This window comes from Ochotona curzoniae, unplaced genomic scaffold (genome assembly GCF_017591425.1).
Source record: "Ochotona curzoniae isolate NIBS_2020 unplaced genomic scaffold, NIBS_Ocur_1.0 scaffold_3208, whole genome shotgun sequence".
Classification (NCBI taxonomy): domain Eukaryota; kingdom Metazoa; phylum Chordata; class Mammalia; order Lagomorpha; family Ochotonidae; genus Ochotona; species Ochotona curzoniae.
Window position 1 is genome coordinate 42,519,444 of NW_024467106.1, and position 17,105 is coordinate 42,536,548.

The 17,105-nt window shown below is 38.1% G+C and overlaps 1 protein-coding gene across 3 annotated transcripts in view; it reads left to right on the forward strand.

The window, feature by feature from the left end:
- The window catches only part of SLC24A2 (solute carrier family 24 member 2), a 222,486-nt gene that overhangs the window by 161,921 nt on the left and 43,460 nt on the right, over positions 1-17,105 (forward strand). For 2 of the 3 annotated variants that reach the window (XM_040962972.1, XM_040962971.1), the window contains exon 4: positions 2,297-2,347. The exons of the other annotated variant lie outside the window; for it this stretch is intronic. In XM_040962972.1, the coding sequence (XP_040818906.1) occupies positions 2,297-2,347 (51 nt within the window). The remainder of the gene's footprint in view (positions 1-2,296; positions 2,348-17,105) is intronic. 3 annotated transcript variants of the gene reach the window in all.

A 17,105-nucleotide genomic window follows, 5' to 3' on the forward strand; every position in this document is an offset into this window, starting at 1 on the left:
AGAGCACTGCCTGGCTCTTCGGAGATGCTGCTACACTTCCCTTGGGATGCTACTGTTGAGCTCACCGTCTCAGCATGCCACTGCATCCATTGTAAACATCATATTCTAAAAGGCTGCGTTCCTTTTCCATTCTTTTCTGACTTTTCTTAGTAAGCTGCAAATATGGTCCCCTTTGCTTGGGAAGACATTGTTTCCTTCTGCTGCCTCCTCACTGTTTTTTCAAGTTGCCACAATACCTATTGTCATTCAGTTCCAATTCAATCATTGTTAACCTCATTTCTGGGTGTATTCTGTCCAGCGCCTGCCCTCTGTCTCATTTATTTCTCAAGGAAGCAACTTAGACACTACAACAATGGAATGAATGTGTGAACTTTGTGGAACAAGAATTGAAATTTTATTTATTTATTTATGCCTGGGTTTTCAAGAGATGAGGTTAAAAATAATATTGTCTTCCCTAAATAGATGATTGATAGCTTGGGATTTATACATGAAACAAGTGTGTACATATGAAAAAGTTTGCATCTAAAAATACAAGTCCATGAAAATGCAGTTAAGTATCTTCACAATGTGAAATGTGGCTTATACCCAACTTTGTAAACATAGAGCCATTCATATTCTGTTTTCTGAATAAATATTAGAGACTGCCAGATGTTTATTCCACTGCTTACCTTAGGAAAGTTAAAAAAAAAAAAAGCTAAGAAAAAACTTTGCTGGCTGAGGCAGTTCATGACGTACTGCAAAATTATACACATACATACACACAAGCAAATGCTGTTATAATGAACATGCTTAATGTCTATGAAGGTGTTTCGATCATTTAAAACTTTCAAAATTGTACATTATCTTATATCTAATACACTTCAACTCTTAAAGTAGCAGAAAAATACATTACACTGAAAGAAATCCCAAGAAGTCATGAAAAAAATTTCCTATTACTTACACAAAATTCAATTTGTTTTTGAAGCACGTTTTTTGTAACATGTCTAACAAAAGCCTTGATAGTCAGGTTTTCACAGAAACATAATTAGATTTTTCTCAACAAGGCATAATTTTGTATTGATGTATTAATGTATCTTTAGGAAAAAAATTAGTCATGCAAAAAGAATGTATAAGGATTGTGTAATATAAATATAAAATATAAGAATATTGAATATTGTGTCTAAGCTAATTCTTCAACTGTACACAAGCCCATCAACTATAAGTTGATTCATTCGTGGGTTCCCAGAAGCTGCCCAAGTTAATGGGCCAAGGAAATATTCTGCAGAAACACAGGGATATCCCTTGAGTCTAATTAATTTCTTGAAATTTATTAGGAGAGTGTTGTTATAACCAAGAAAAATATTTTTAACTTGCTCACAATTTTGATTAAAACAATCTTGAATTTTCAGATGAACAAGAATAAAAGTTTCTATTTTAAAAAATGAAGAAAACAGGTACATTCCCCACCTCCTCTCTGCCCCAATCCCAGTTGCCTCTCCCATCAACTGACTCAGAAGAGCTCACTTTTCGGTTTCTCTTACCACAAAGTCCCTGGTGATCTGCTCTCAGAGGAGGGGCTGTTCATCCTCCCTGTATCCCTGCTGTGTTCACAGCAGCAGCCAATGCCTTGACTGGGAAACCAAGGCTGTTCTGTCACCTTTCTCAACGTGGTGGTCTTTCCTGAGAAGATGCTTCCATCTTGCTCCCAGAACATGCTCCATTATTAGCAGCTCTTCTTAGCATGCTGAACACATGGTATTCAGTGGTTTCTCTCTAAAATGTAAGATGAGTGAAAGGGAAACTTCAAACCTGGTCTTTCATTCTGAATTTTCCCAAGTAGCCTTCTTTACTCTCTAAAAAGTAGAAAAGCTATCTCAGAAAAGCTGTGAAGTAAACTCACAGGACTGCTCTTCCATGGCAAAGATCCCATGTTTGCAAGGCAAGAGCAGCAAGAGCACTGTCCTTGCTCAGACCTGCTCTCTTGGAATGACATCTCTACAAAAGTGATATAGCTGGGCTGGCCTGGGGGGAATTTCACAAACCAAATACTCTATCTCATCAAATGTTAAGATAACTGTCCCATTCTGCAGTGCAGGGCCCATCCTACCCCCAGCAGAATAATATATTTTAAGTGCTTTCTGAAAATGGGCTGTGAAAGCTGTCTGCCACATGGCCCATGCTTGCACATCTCCATATAGTTAGGAATGCAAAATTTGACAGTATAACTCTGAATCTGATTAATTAAGAATGTGTAAAAACAAAGTTCTTGCATTATAGCTCGTTCCTTATCTTTGTGTCTTTTACTGTGATGTTGTAGAACTTGGATCATATGGAAAACTAAAATATTATGACACAATGACTGAAGAAGGTAAGAATGATTTTAGAATTGTATGCATTGGCTTTTTTTTTCATTTATGGTGTCTATTGCTTGCCCATTTTTTATCTTTTTTCTCATTGCATGACTTCAGTGACATCGTGTGATTTGTTTCTTTTTTCTGCATTTTCATCTAGTTTTTGCCACTGTGTTTATTTGGAATTGGAGACATGCAATACCATGGGTAATCATGTGATTCCATGCAAACAATCCAAGCCATCTCAATTGTGCAGTGCACTCAGAGAAATGGTGTCAACAGTATAAACATAAACGATCCACTGTATCAGCATTATTTTCCTCCACATGTTCACAACATATGGAAATACATCCACCCAACTATTTTCTATCAGGCCCTTTTTTCAGAGTGATGTATACATTCTGATGATTTTTTGATTTTTGCAAAGAAATGAGAGATGAAAAGTAACCCCTGCACCCAAAATAAGGCTGATTTTGCTGCAACAGGGCTTATAGGTTCACATTCTCAGATCCCCACAATCCTGGTAGGTACATACCTAACATCAATCTGACAGCTGGAGCCACCATTTCTGCAAATAGTTGCCTGTTTTGAGACTCCCACTCAGAACTGATTGGAGTTTACTAACTAGAGATTTGATTTTTAAATGGGTTAGTGAATCTCATGCACTGTTTCAGAGCACAGCCCTGACAGCCCTGAAACAGGCAGAATCATGCTTCCGAATTATGTTCACCTTGGAACAGCAATTTAAAAACATTTGAATCCTTTTAAAGTAGTCATCTTATTGCCCTAGCTTCTATTTTACCACACACATGGCTCCACCTCTTGAAAGACAAGTAATATTTGAAAATCTTGAAAACATTTTTGGGTTTTTAAATGATTTTTACACTGACAAGAAATCAAAGGGTATCCTAGTGGAGGAACTAATTTATTTTGTCCATCAGCATGAGAGAGAAAGTCCCAAATGTGTTGCATATCTTGCTTTCAGCTTTCAATATTGCTAAATTGCCTTAGCTTGACAACAGTCTCCTAGTTGCTTTGCTTGCAGGAAGTAAACCCCCTGAAGACCCTAAGTAAGAGAAAGCCCCTTCTCTGCCCCTCCCTACTTCAGCTCCCATAAAGCCCCATGCCCTCTTCTATGGCTATCCCCGTGCTTCAATTTAACCTTTGCAATGTTTTCTAGAGCATCAAGCCATTGATAAGATCTCTGCCTGGGTCTTAACAGCAATAAGAGGGAAAGTGTACCCCTGGGCATCAAGAGAACCAGGAGCAAAATGCTACCCTGAGGAACAGGTGTCCCAAATAGACAGTGGATAGAAAGCCTGACCTGTAGTTAAAGGAAGGCTCCTCTTCCAACTGGGTTGGGACGGTGGCCTTTAAAGCTTCTGCCTGACTTGTCAAAATCCTTCACTTTCTTTCTCACGTTATCCTGTCCTTTGCCTTCCAAACTTAACTTCTCATTAACCTTTTTGTCTATCATCTCAGTTGTCTCCCTTTCTCCCATTGCTTCCTCTTTTCAAATTCATCTGAGAGAAGTATCTGTCCATTCTCTCTCTCTCTCTCTCTCTCTCTCTCTCTCTCTCTCTCTCTCTCTCTTTCTTTTTTTTTTTGGCCTCTCCACACCAGACAATTCAAGGTCATACAAAGAAGCAAAACTGTTACTCTTCATGTGAAACATCCCTTGATAACCACTAGACTTTCAAAGTAAGAGAGCAAAGTCAAAATAATGCCTGGTGTGAGAAGCACAGTGGACCCTTTATTAACAATGTTAAGTGGCATTTGGGTCGCCTGTAACATTCTTTATCCATGTCTTGATTATTCTGCCTCCTCATGCATAGACCTTTTTTTATCCTATTCTTAGATGACAATTCCTCTCCTTTATTATGACAGCTAATAGCAGCTAAGGCAGAATTTTAAGTGTTCTGTGAAACACTAGTTTCTTATCTTGTCACTAGACATTTTTCAACAACCAGAAAAGAATAAGAAGGGAAAGAAAGAAGGAAGGAAGGAAAGCAAAAAGGAAGGAAGATGGAATCTATAGTTAAACAAAAGGAAAAAATTCTGTTAAACAGGTTTATCACATGACATCTAGAACCTTCAAATATGCTCTGCATCAAATAATAAATCATAAAGAGGAGATGAGGATGATGTCTCTTCTAGACACATGGCAATATGCAAGGTCTGACCTAAACCTAATTCTGAGATTCTATCAGAATGACTTACAGCCATCTCAGCAGCCTCAGAATCAGCAACAATCATACATGACTTCTTCCTGATTCTCAAGGGCCTCTCTTCTCCCGCTAAAAGATAATAGTAACTGATCTCTGCCATTCTATGCTGTACAGTTTTAGGAAGCAAAGTAATATGAAGACACTTTGGCAATAACCAAGCACAGCTGGCCCTTGGAAAATACCCCCTTTGATTTAAAAAGCCTTCACATTTTTTGAACTGTATGACTGGCCCCTGAGCAAGAATTTATTGTGGCTACCCATATGACTCATTATTTATAACTTTCCAGAAAACTTTCGGATATCATGTGAGGTCACTTGCCAACAATGAAGCCTTTTGACTCTCAATTCCTATAAGTGGACACTTGGAAATATGCATCACTTATGTCACCCCATATGCAAAAAGGAATTCAGTAATGATTCTTCAATACAGAAAATTGACCTGCACACATTCAGTACAGTTATTTTTATGCACCTATTTTATGTGAATTATTCTGATAGGTGCTTTGAGGAAACAAGGTGAAAAGGTGAGCAATTTGCTTCCATAGAACTTACAAAACGGAGAGATCAATAACACGTATCAATCACTGAAGCATCAGAAAGGAAGTGCTAAACCCCACAGGTATTAAGAAGAAGATGAGAAACCACAAAGCAGGAGGGATTTCTTTCTATAAAGGAAAGTTTGTAGAGAAAGTGATGTTTGGACTGAGCCCTAAAGAATCAATATATACAGCTAAGTCAGGGAAGAAATGTGGCAAAGACTGACCCATCAGTCTGGAAGAAAGATGAAAGGGTGGGGGCACATCCACATTTTCTGGGTGCCCTGATGTGCCAGGTGTAGGGTCATAAGCTTTAGTCTAATCTATGAGTATATTGTCATGATCACGTAAGGTAGATTTTACTGAAGATAAAAAAAGCCCAAGGCTTAATGAAGTAATTTTCTTAGATGAGGAAACTAAGACTCAGAAAAACAAAAAGATTTACTCTGGGACTCTAAGGTAGCAGGTAATAATGCAAGATCTGAACCCAGCCCTTTATCTCATCACCCTGCCCCTCTGAATTCACTGCAGCTTTCTCCAAGGTAAGTATGAGGAACAAAGCAGTTTAAAACATACTTAGTGTAGCAGGCAGGAATACTTCACCCCTATCTGAGCACTTCAGTCATAGAAAAAAATCTCTTAATAAAACAAGGTGCTTTCTTTCCAGATAGGGAAATCATAAATCATCAAACTTGCCAAGTTTCCCCTTGTCTAAAGAGCCCTGACCCTGGCCCCTCAACATTTAGGCACCCTAGAGTCTGAGCTGAAGCAGCGCCCTGGGTAACATTCAATCTCCTCTCCCACCTTACATCAGTGAGACATGTATTCCCTTATCCATTTATCCATTGTTCTATTATGTGTATTCTTCAGTATCCAGTGTTCCCCAAGCACTTAGGGCAGAACCCATGCAAAGTAAGGACAATCCTCCTAAAAAAGTCGTAACCCTTTGGGAGACACAGGCAGAGATGAGGGGTATGATAGGTAAACCCCGGGTGCTGAGGGAGCCCAGAGCAAGTCACTTCCCTCAGTCCTGGAAAACAGCAGCAGGCAAAATCTATAAATCTCATAGCATGGCACTCAGCAGGTGATGGCTCCACTGCCTTAGTCCTGCATTCCAAGATGACAAACTGCCTTATCAACCCCCCGGGCTAGTGTGTTCACTGAAAACCTGCTCTGTGCAAGACATTTTTCTTGACATTAAAGATTAGTGAGCTTCACTCCTCCAAGGGAATCCATTTGCTTCTGTAACAAGATGTCCTGGGGACCAAAATGAATGACTCATAGTAGTCTGTTCATACCCTTAGTTCCCCATAGATGGCTGAGTGACATTGTGTATTCATGGCTGGAACAGCAATCTCAAAATTGTACTCAAAATTAATAATACACAGCTCATATTCTCATCTAAAGATACCCAAATTTCATATCATTCTCATACTGGAAAATTCTCAATAAATTTAACTTGGCTTTCTCTCCTAAAATTACTCTAAAAGAAAATACAGAAAATTCAAAATCAAACAAGTTTATGTGATGAGAAATGAGTTAAAGAAGAGGTTCCTCAATCCCAGTACCTATAAAATTGTGTCACATAATACAATGTTATTAATAAAAAAAAAAAGAAGAGGTTCCTTTGTTCTTCAGAGACTTGTAGGTGGGTAGGGAGGCAGACAGACAGATACCTTGGATATCTTGCAAAAAATAGTGATGGTTGGGGGAAAGCTGACCACACTGGACTGTCTTAAATTCACTTATACTTAACAGAAATCACTTCCAAAAAAATTATTTTGGCCCTTTTAGAAATCAATATTTATTCAACTGTATAAAGAAAAAAAGAAAGTTTTTATGTCAAAGGTAAAAATTATAATGACCTTTACCTTAATGAAATTAAGCACACTGTTTCATGGCAACCAATAGCCCCTTTATCAAGCTGGAAGACTAATAATACCTTTTATGAATCATGGGGTCCCAAATTAAGCATTTGCTGAGTTTTGAAAACCCTCAAACCCTCTTTTATTTCAAAGAAACAAAAGTACCTTAATGTCATATAGTTTAGCCAGATATTGCATGTACTTTTCCTTTTCAAAGAGAAATTGAATTTGGGGTACCATTGAGCACCATTTTCTGTTGTCCAAATATGTCCTCTAAAAATGTAGTTCTAAGTCCTTGGTGTTATCTGTGACATTCACATTACACTTTACTCTGCTTAAACAGATGAGACTACGTTATAAGCACTATATTATACATTTATAGATTCTTTGATTTGTAGATTCAATTATCTATAGCAAGAAGTTGAGATTAATGGTGGCATAAATGAGATGGACATTAATATTCTCTCAAGGAGAAGAAACCAAAGGCAGGTAGGATATCTAGAAGCTCAGCAACTCTAGGTCTTCTGTTTTTCTACTCTCTGACAATGATAGATGATTTTCAACTTCAGATACCTCATGGTCCAAGATGACTGCTGTTGGAGCTCCAGCCATCACATTTGTATTAGGAAAGGAGAAGTCTCAAAATTATTTTCTCCAGATATTTGATCCTCTGTTATTGGATCCCTCCCTAGAGACCTTCTTAGTAAAATTTGGCCAAAATTCAATCATTTAACTATTCATAATATCAGGGCAGCTTAGAAACATAGCTTCTTTTTTAACATTTATTTTTATTGGAAAGGCAGAGGTAGAGAGAAAAGCTTCCCATCCACTGGTTCACTCCCCAAGTGGCTGCAATGGCTGAAGCCAATCCAAAGCCAGGAGCTAGGAGCTTCTTCCGTGTCTCCCATGTGGATGTAGGGTCCCAAGGTTTTGGGCCATCCTCCACTGCTTTCCCAGGCCGTAAACAGATAGCTGGGTAAGAAGTGAAGTATCTGTGATATAAACTGGTGCCCATATAGAATAGTAGCACCTGCAAAGGAAGGATCAGCCAGTTTTGTGCTGGACCTGAAACATAGCTTCTTAAGCTGAATACATCACTATGCCAAATAATTTTAGTGACATGTCATTAGGAAATAAAAAGAAAAATCAATATTGCCATAACTTGCAGTTTATCCAAAGTAGGGAAATGAAAATTTTGTGCAACTCCATATTAATGGAAAAAAAACTGAGTAAGCTACCTCAGATTTCAGGCAGAGATGTTTAAAACAAAGGTGTCGAGGATTTGGTATATCTAGATGGGAGTCTAGAACTTTGGTGAAGGTTAAACACAGCTATCAATGTAAGTTTGGGAGTCAAAACATAAAGGAGTCATTTAAAACTATAGAACTAGAGGACAATATCTTGTTAATCAGTAGAGAAAGAAAGAGCAAGAATTGAGCCCTAGGATCTCCAAAGTATAGAGTCTAGGAAGAATATGAAGGCTCAGCACAGGTGACTTGTTAGATAATTCTGTCCCAGTAGCCAAGTGAAGATGTATTCCTAAGGAGGACAGAGAGGAAGTGAGAGCTTCAGTGAATTAGCCAATGAGATCAAAGAACTGGAACAGTAGAATTTTTTTTTTTGAAGAGTGAGTAACAAAAATCAAGATGCTTCAAACCAGAATCTTGGAAATGGTACAGTGACTACTAATGACAAAGTCTACAGACCAATCACAGGAGTGGAAGTTAAGGTGAGCAGCAGGAAAGAGTAGCAAGTGAGTGGCGCAAGGCTATAAGGAGCCAAATGTAGGGCTTACCTGTGCAAAGTTGCCATGGATAATGACTGTAGTAATATTACAGAGATAAAACAGTGAGCTGGGTTCCAAACACTTCAGCAATGAAATGAGAGGGAAAAAAATCAATTGAGGAAAAGGTGGCAGAAGTATTGGCCTCTGTTTCCAAGGAGAACAAAGAAGTGGTCTAGAAAGAGTGAAGAAGGAAAGTGGGATATGAGACATTTGGAAGGACAAGCAGGTGGCCACTTTCAAGGGCTACAGAAGAAAATAGGTATTCAGAAAACAGCCAAGTTTCAGTTGGAAAAAGAGGACAAGAGAATATTCAGATTAAGGAAATATGAGATTTAACGAGGGCAAGGTGGAATATTGAGTTGGGTCAAGATTGTTCAGAGCCATCTGCAGCTGAGGGTCTAGATAGTGACAGATGACCTGAAGCTTATTTCAAAGTGGACAAGGAAGCAAAGAGATAGTATGTAACTCAAGAAAAATTAACCAATGTCTTAGGTGTTCCTCTGGTAGCCTCTCTGGCAGAATTGATGCTGGGAACAGTTTGCAGTAGTAAAATAGGGTGTGACTTCACCAGGAGATGAAAGGTTTGCAGACACTCATAAGTTCAGTTGGGAATGGTGTGGTGTTTAGAGAAAGCCGACAAACATGATGAATTCAAGGACAGGGAGTTCAGGTCAGCATAAGATGATCTTTCCTACAGAAAAATCCAAAGAAGGAAATGACCTGCCCCGAAGGGACTGAGTACCTCTTATCTGGAGAAGCCAGGGAAGCCTACGCCAGAAGTATTCAGCTAATGGATACTGTGATGTCCCTCCCAGCCTTATGTCCAAGATTCTATTTCATTGCCTCTTTTAATATGTAATGACAGATAGCAGTTTGCCATTCACTCATATATTCTGAAAACCTGAATTTTCATTTTGCTTAAGCTCTTGGGCTATAGCATCTTAAAGAAAAAGTTTATGTGTTATTAGATCCAATTCATATTAAAATTCTTTGCTATAGTGGTTAAATAGAGAAAGGGGAACATTAGATAGTTCTTTAGAAATAAACCTTTCAAATGGTGAAATAATATATGCCCCTTTAGTTACAGACCTGAACTTTTATCAAAGTAGGAATTTTAAATTATAGACTAACTTTAGCTTTTTTTATTATAAAAACATTGCAGATGCAGAATGTAAACAAAAAAAGTAGAATGTAATCAATACCTTAAGAAAAATAAAGAGGCTCTCCTTTCTACTCCAGCTTCCATTCATTGCTGAGAGGAATAAAGCCATTTTTTCCCATATCATCTTCTTTCTATACTGCTCTAACCTGGCTCTTTTTATTAATTATATCTTAGCAATTTTTTTCAAATCAGCGCATTTAGCTTGCCCTCATTCTTTTTAACAACTGCATAGTATGCCACCCACGACTTTTCTGGAGTGGGCCCATCATTGCCCTATTAAACAGTTAGTATATTTCCATTTTTGCTTTTTTAGCTAATTATCACAACAATGCTATGTGAAATTCCCCTTTCCCACACAATGACTATCCTCAGTAGAAAATCTGTACATATAAAACAAGATGCCCAATCAGAGTACACATTTCAGATTGTGAAAGATATGACCAAAATGCATTCCAAAAAAGATTGCACCAATTTACACTGCCACCAAAGGTGACTGAGTTTCAAACAGCAAATCTAAACCCTCTGAAGGGAGCTTACAAAGCAGATAAGCTTTTATAATGTGACTGCCTTCAGACTGATTTGCTTTTTATAAGGCTGAGTTTTCACCAAAGTTGAGTTAAGGCTGGAGTACAGTTATGATGGAAGTATTTTTCCTCTCTAAATTAAATGTAAAGGATGTTTCTCCTACATAGAATATCTAATTTCCACCACAGCATGTGTCCTTTCTACCTCAAGACCATAGATAACCCTGCAGAAAATCTGAGAAGTGTACTGTAAGTTAACTTTCTACTTCCCAATTACCAATGCAGGAAGCCCCTATTGTGCACAGACACCATTTCCAAAATCATATTATGTTTCATTCATTCCAAGTTTATGGTTTAACTCATTTAGTCCAGCCTTCCACAAACAGAGAATTTTTCTGGGCTCTCAAACAGATTCTCTCTGTTAGGCTGGGCTTTATCGAAAGAATAATAGCATTATACCCACCAGTTATGGATCACATTACTTCTTCAGAGATGTATTCTTGCAAGCATCTCCCTGGGGCTGGATCTTAGGAAGACAACAGACTAGTTGGTATGCATAACCACGCTAATCAGCTACTAACTGGCATTAGGTCTGTTAGACCAAACCAGCTGTGTGGGTAAATCCACAGTCTTCCTGAAAGCCGGGACTAAGGAATTGTTCTATTGAGAATACATCCAGCTTTTCGAACGTCATTGCATCTTATTTTCATATCAAACTGCCAGCAGTAAAAGCCGAAAGATTGGACTTGGCAAGTACAGGCAGATTATGCCATGTTGCATATGCAGAAGATGTTAAATGGCAGCAGAAGGCAAATTGTGGGTGCTTCTTTTTGTCTGTTCCTGACATCTTAGAGCTGAAAATCTTGAGTTGCCTTCATCAGTCAAATTTGAACTCTATTATTACAAATTAATAGTACAATTCTCACACACAAAGCTTTCTCTTATTATGCTATGAGATCAGCATGTTCAATTAATCATGGTAAGTTGTTTTGATTAAACTGAAACAAATCAAATCTTATTTTAATCACAGCCTTCTAAACGTTGAATTAAAGACTCTCAGCACATGATAGCCCTTATATGGTAAATCCATGTTTACATGAGATTTAGATTACAAGGGAAAGTTGAAAATTAAAATAGAAATTAGCAGCTGAAGATAAGTGCCATTTCAAAAATACAAAACATCTAGGTGGCAGGAGATAATGTATCTACGCAAATCAGTGACTGCTACTGAATAACTGAAACTAAAATCTTTCACTTTGCCTCAAAATAAATAATTGAGTAATAATATGTAGACTATTCATAAAACTGAGCTGTTTTGTTAGGCTCTGATTTATACATATATAGGTCACAGTAATCAATCCATGTGTCTTTATGGAGCACCCTCCATTTTCTACACTCTGTGAACAAATTAAAACTGTCTCCAGAAAAGTAGAATAATGTTACAACCCACTTCCACAGAGATATTCTCAAAGCACAGCCCTTGGCAAACTTGAGTCTGAAGAGGTATGTGTGTGTGTGTGTGTGTGTGTGTGTGTGTGTGTGTGTGTGTGTGTGTCTGCGCGCGCGTGTGTGTGTGTGTGTGTGTATGTAATAGGAGAGTGGACAAAATGTTAGCAAGATTTTGGATATGAAGTCTGTCTTGGTGATAAAATTAATTTTTATCCATTTATGTTTTAAATAGCCACAAGTTTCAAAGGAAAAGAACAAAAAGAAGATATTTAAAACGTTTTCTGTGATAGACCCTCAAACATCTCTGAAAATTTTCTTTATCGGTGAATGAGATAGAAATGTTAAGAAAATTAGGCCTCTAAAATAACATAACAGGTGGCCTAAAATGATTTTTAAAAAATCAGCTCTCAAACAGTGTCAACCTTGGCCAAAGGCAATAGTTTGACCCATTTCCTTTTAATTCTGCAATCTGATACCTAATATTAGTTTCTTGGTTTACAAATTTCTGCTTGGCCTAAGCTTGACTGAATTGAATTTGCAAAGGTGGGTGAGCAAATTTCAAAATAGATAAGCATTAACTATAAATGATATTAGACTTTGGGAACAGCATTAACTAAGCAGAGAATCTGACATATTTCCCATAACATGCTTCTGGGCTTTGCCCCTTTATCTATACCCCAAATTCTCAGGATAAGAGTGTCCTACAATAAATAATCCAAACACCCCCTACTCACACGTTAACATCTCTTTCTCGTTGTTTGCATTAATGTTGCTGTGTTTACAAACATTTAGTGATGATCAGAAGACACAGTAGGTAGTGGGGAACAGATGAAAGGACAGCAGCCTTGTCCTGCAGGGCCTGACAGACTTGTTGTGGATGAGATCAGTAAAACAGGTCTGCAGCTCTTCGTAACTGCTATGATAGGAAAGCTATCTGGGTGTCTTGAAAGAGGCACATGAAATTGAGGAAAATATTCTTGAAGGATTAAATGTCTAAAGAAGTCTTATAAAGGAATCAGACAAGCAAGTGAGAAGTGTGGAGCTTTTCAAGCCATGGGAAGAAAAAACCGGGGGATGCAGGAAATGTCATTCAAAACTGGAAAAGTCAACTAAGATATCGTAGCCAATGTCCATGCTGGAGATGCTGAAGCTAAGAGAACTCAAACATGGAGTCAAAACGAGTTGGCAACTAACTGGATACTGGGGAGGAGAAGACCTCTAGGGTGCCTGAGGAAAACTGGGAATGTGGAAACTACCAACAGAAAATTAAAACAGAAGAGCAGGTTCCTGGAAAGGAAGATCATGTGTAAAATTTGGAGCATGCTGAGTAACTATCAGAACAACTTCTAAAAAAGATGGTGATAAGTCTATTGAATCCTCTGATATGGTTATAGAAATCATTCACATCTAGACAATGGTGAACTGGATTATTTGATGAGAATGTAAACCTTGGGGAAGAGACAGCCAAGAGGAAAGCCTGAAGAATATTGACAATGAAAGGGAGATTTTAGGAGTCATTCAAATCAAAGAGGATTTTTAGGAGGGAGCAAGGAATGCCAGATGCTGGGTGCAGAATTAAGGTGTCAGTAAAAGAGCTCTAAGTACAGACAGGCAACAGCAAAGAAAGATGATTTGAAAGTGTTGATTGGTGGTGATGGCAAGATGAGAGGTTACAGAGACCTGAAGTCACAAGAAAGTTTTTTTTTTTTTAATTGGGAGAGACTTGAATAATGATCCTATTCTGAGGGGAAGCAGAAAGACTGAAAATGAAAAAAAAAGATGATTGATTAGGCAAAGAGTATGCAAACACAACAAATTCAAAACAAAGAAAAACAAAACACATTTCTCTAACGTCAACCTCTGAAGATATTTGAAAATGTTCACAAAATACTAACAAAAACATGCTAATATTTCCAATTATAAGATGACCTACAAGTATATTCATTCTTTACAAATAGCCCACGGCTTATTCTTACAGAACTTATTAACAAAAGTCTTAATAAGATCTTTCTGTCTCATCTCATTGTGTGATGGCTTGGCCACCACTTGAGATTTAATTAAATATACATTTTCATTCATATCAGAAATTTGTCCCATGATTACATCTACAAATACAATGTAATGACAATTAAATAACTTTAATCAACTCTATTATATGGTTTATCACAGATACTTACCAATGACTCTTTTCATTTCTATTACTATCATTCTAGAATAATAAATGATTTATGGATGCCTCACAAAAATTAGAAAAATAATACAGAGGGTGAGTTTTAAGAACATATTTAGAGATAAATAAAATTCTGTTACTGATTTTTTTAACATAAAATTGCTACTTTTAATATTTTGTTCTGCTAATAAAAATCACGTCAGCTCCTATAAGACGAATAAACTGCTCAACAAATAATTTATAGACTGGAAGATGACCCATTCATTCTGGATGCTAGTACCATCCTGTGCTGAGGAACTTTCACCTACTTTCTGAGCTTCTAGGTTTGCCTGAGAAGTCCTCCATTAGAGAATAAATGAGTAATCCTTGTTATTAGTCTCTTTTCTTCTCTACAAGGAAACCAGCTGACCTTATTCACCAAACCCTGCCCAGGCCACAGGTTTGGTTAATATTTGCAGAATGGAAGATTGACTTATACTGGCTTGAAAGTATTTAGACTTCCTGGGGTAATTGATGATAGCAAGAGCTTCACAGAATTCCACTGAATGTGTATGATATGCTTCTATTAAAAGATACTGCCATGCCACAAAAAAGACCCCTTACCCAAAGTCTTCCTTCTTGTGAAAAAAAGTAGACTTGTGGGCAGCAAGCTCAAATAAGAGCTATAAATGGGAGTTGACCAAAGTGTCACATGAGTCTGTATTCCTACTTGAGAAAAAGTGTGTGGCTATCAGTATGGAAACCATCAGGTCAGGTAGTGACAAATGAGAAGCAGCCTACTAAGGAGGAGGCAAGATCCAGATTTTACTGCCTGTACCTTGTGATGCTCAGTGGACCTCTTCTATTTATTACAGACTCTTTCCAACACTTACCCATTAGGCCCAGTTATGTGCAAAAGGGAGACAACTGATCTTCCCTCTGGCATCCACCTGGAGAGTGTAAATAACTAGTGCACTAATTTTAACCTATTTATCTCTAGAAAGTTCCTTCCCCCTTAGTCTCACTGGAACTGTGAACTTGGCAAGCTGTGAAAGGATTTACTGCGGGTCACTGGCCGACAGAAAACATATTAAATAAAAAGTTACAACATGATTTAGTTGCCTAGAAATCATAAACACAAGAATTCACTAATTCTCCACTAGGTGCTAAAACCAGAGTAAACAAAACTGGTTGAGATTGTCATCCTCAGGAAGCTAATCTGTTGGTGGAAAACAACAGATAATCAATAATCATACGGTATTAAAGAGTGATAACTTCTTTCGAGAAAGTAAGCTAGAGGACAGGAATTTCTGGAGAGAAAAGCTACAATTTATTAAAAGATTTATTTATTTTTATTGGAAAAGCATATTTACAAAGAGGAGAGACAAAGATCTTCATCCACTGGTTCACTCCCCATCTAAGTAGCTACAACAGCTGGATCTAAGTCAATCCAAAGCCAGGAGCCAGGAGCCAGGAGCATCTTCTGGGGCTCCTAAGCAGATGAGGGTCCTAAGGCTTTGGGCCATCCTCTACTGCATTCCCAGGCCACATGCAGGAAGCTGGAAGGGAAATGGAGCAGCTGGGATATTAACAAGCACCCATATGGGATCCCAGCACACACAGGCAAGGAATTTAGCCTGTAGGCTACCATGCCGGGTTGAAAAAGCTACATGTTTAAATTGAGTGCTTGGAGAAAATGTTTGAAGCAGTAGTTGAAGGATATAACAGAGTGAACTCCATACATCTCGGGGGAATAATATTCCAACTGCAAAAACAAGCCAGCGCCATGGCCCAGGGGTCAGATGGTGCTTTCCAGAAATTCGGGGGACCCAGCATGGCTGGAGTAGCAGAGTGAGCAAGAAAGGAATGAAAACCAAGATCAAGGTACTCAGGGTTAGCCTCAATTGATAGACTCTTAGTGGGATTGTAAACAATTTGGCTTTTCCTTTGACGTGGGGAGCCATAGCAGGAATTTGTAGCAGAATAAGTGCTCATTAAGAACACTTGGGGGTAAGACTAGTCTAGGTGATGAAGAGGTAAGGGCAGAAGTAAGGAGATTTAGACCAGAATTGTTCCTGTGAGACTTGACACTGACTGAGGGTAGAAGACATCAAAGGAAAGGGTTGTGGAAGGAGAGATGGTGGGATTCTTAAGCAGTTTGAAAATGGACATACCAGCTTTGCTGGTGGAAAGTGAAGAAAACAAGAACTCCCGGAATGACCCATAATGTCAGCCTTCTAAGAGTTGATGATGGCTTGTCTGCTTGAGTCTTCGCTTCCAGGACTAAAAAAAAAAAAAAAAGCAAGAAATAAAAGGGAAGAAAATTCAGGTGCACTTTTTTTTAAAGCTACCTGCCAAGTCATCCGCTTTAAAAAAAAAAAAAAAAAAGGAACTGAAAACACAAAAATAGATTTAAAAAGGTTATTTTCAAGTTTTCCCTTCTGCTTCTTTTTCTCTCTTTTCTTCTCACATCACAGCGTGTGTGCCTGCTCCCTGTCATCTGCCTCTTGGGGCTCTGTTTGCTGTGTGACCTATGCCCTGGGTTTCCTGTGGCAACCAAAAGGGCTGAGCACTAGCCAAAAGGGTTCCCTTTACAACCCTGACTATTACAGACTTAGTGGGAAAGGTATAAAGGAATTTCCAAGCAACAGTTTTAATTAATTAGCAGCAGAATGAGGGTGAAATTCATTTTCTTCTAATGAGCAGACTCTCCAAGGTCATTTTGCAGTACAGTGTAGAATGGGAGCTCTGTTTTACGTCAGGATGATGTGGTCAAGGATTTCCATTGCAGATTGATTTTTCAAAGTTCATTTTTATTCACACTAAGCCTTTATATTTTGATCTTTCCTTTCACACTTTCATACCACCCCCTAAACACATACTCCTCTGAGAACACTTAGCTTGCACTCTTGCAAATTTCAGTGCAAACCAAACTATATTAAAATTGTGTACTAGGTTTTGATGTAGGTGCCTCACGATTTGAACAGAGTTTGCTATTTCTGAGATTTCTAAGTATACAAATATCTGTAGCTACCTAAAAGCCTAACACCTTAAGGATTTATAATAAAACAGTATT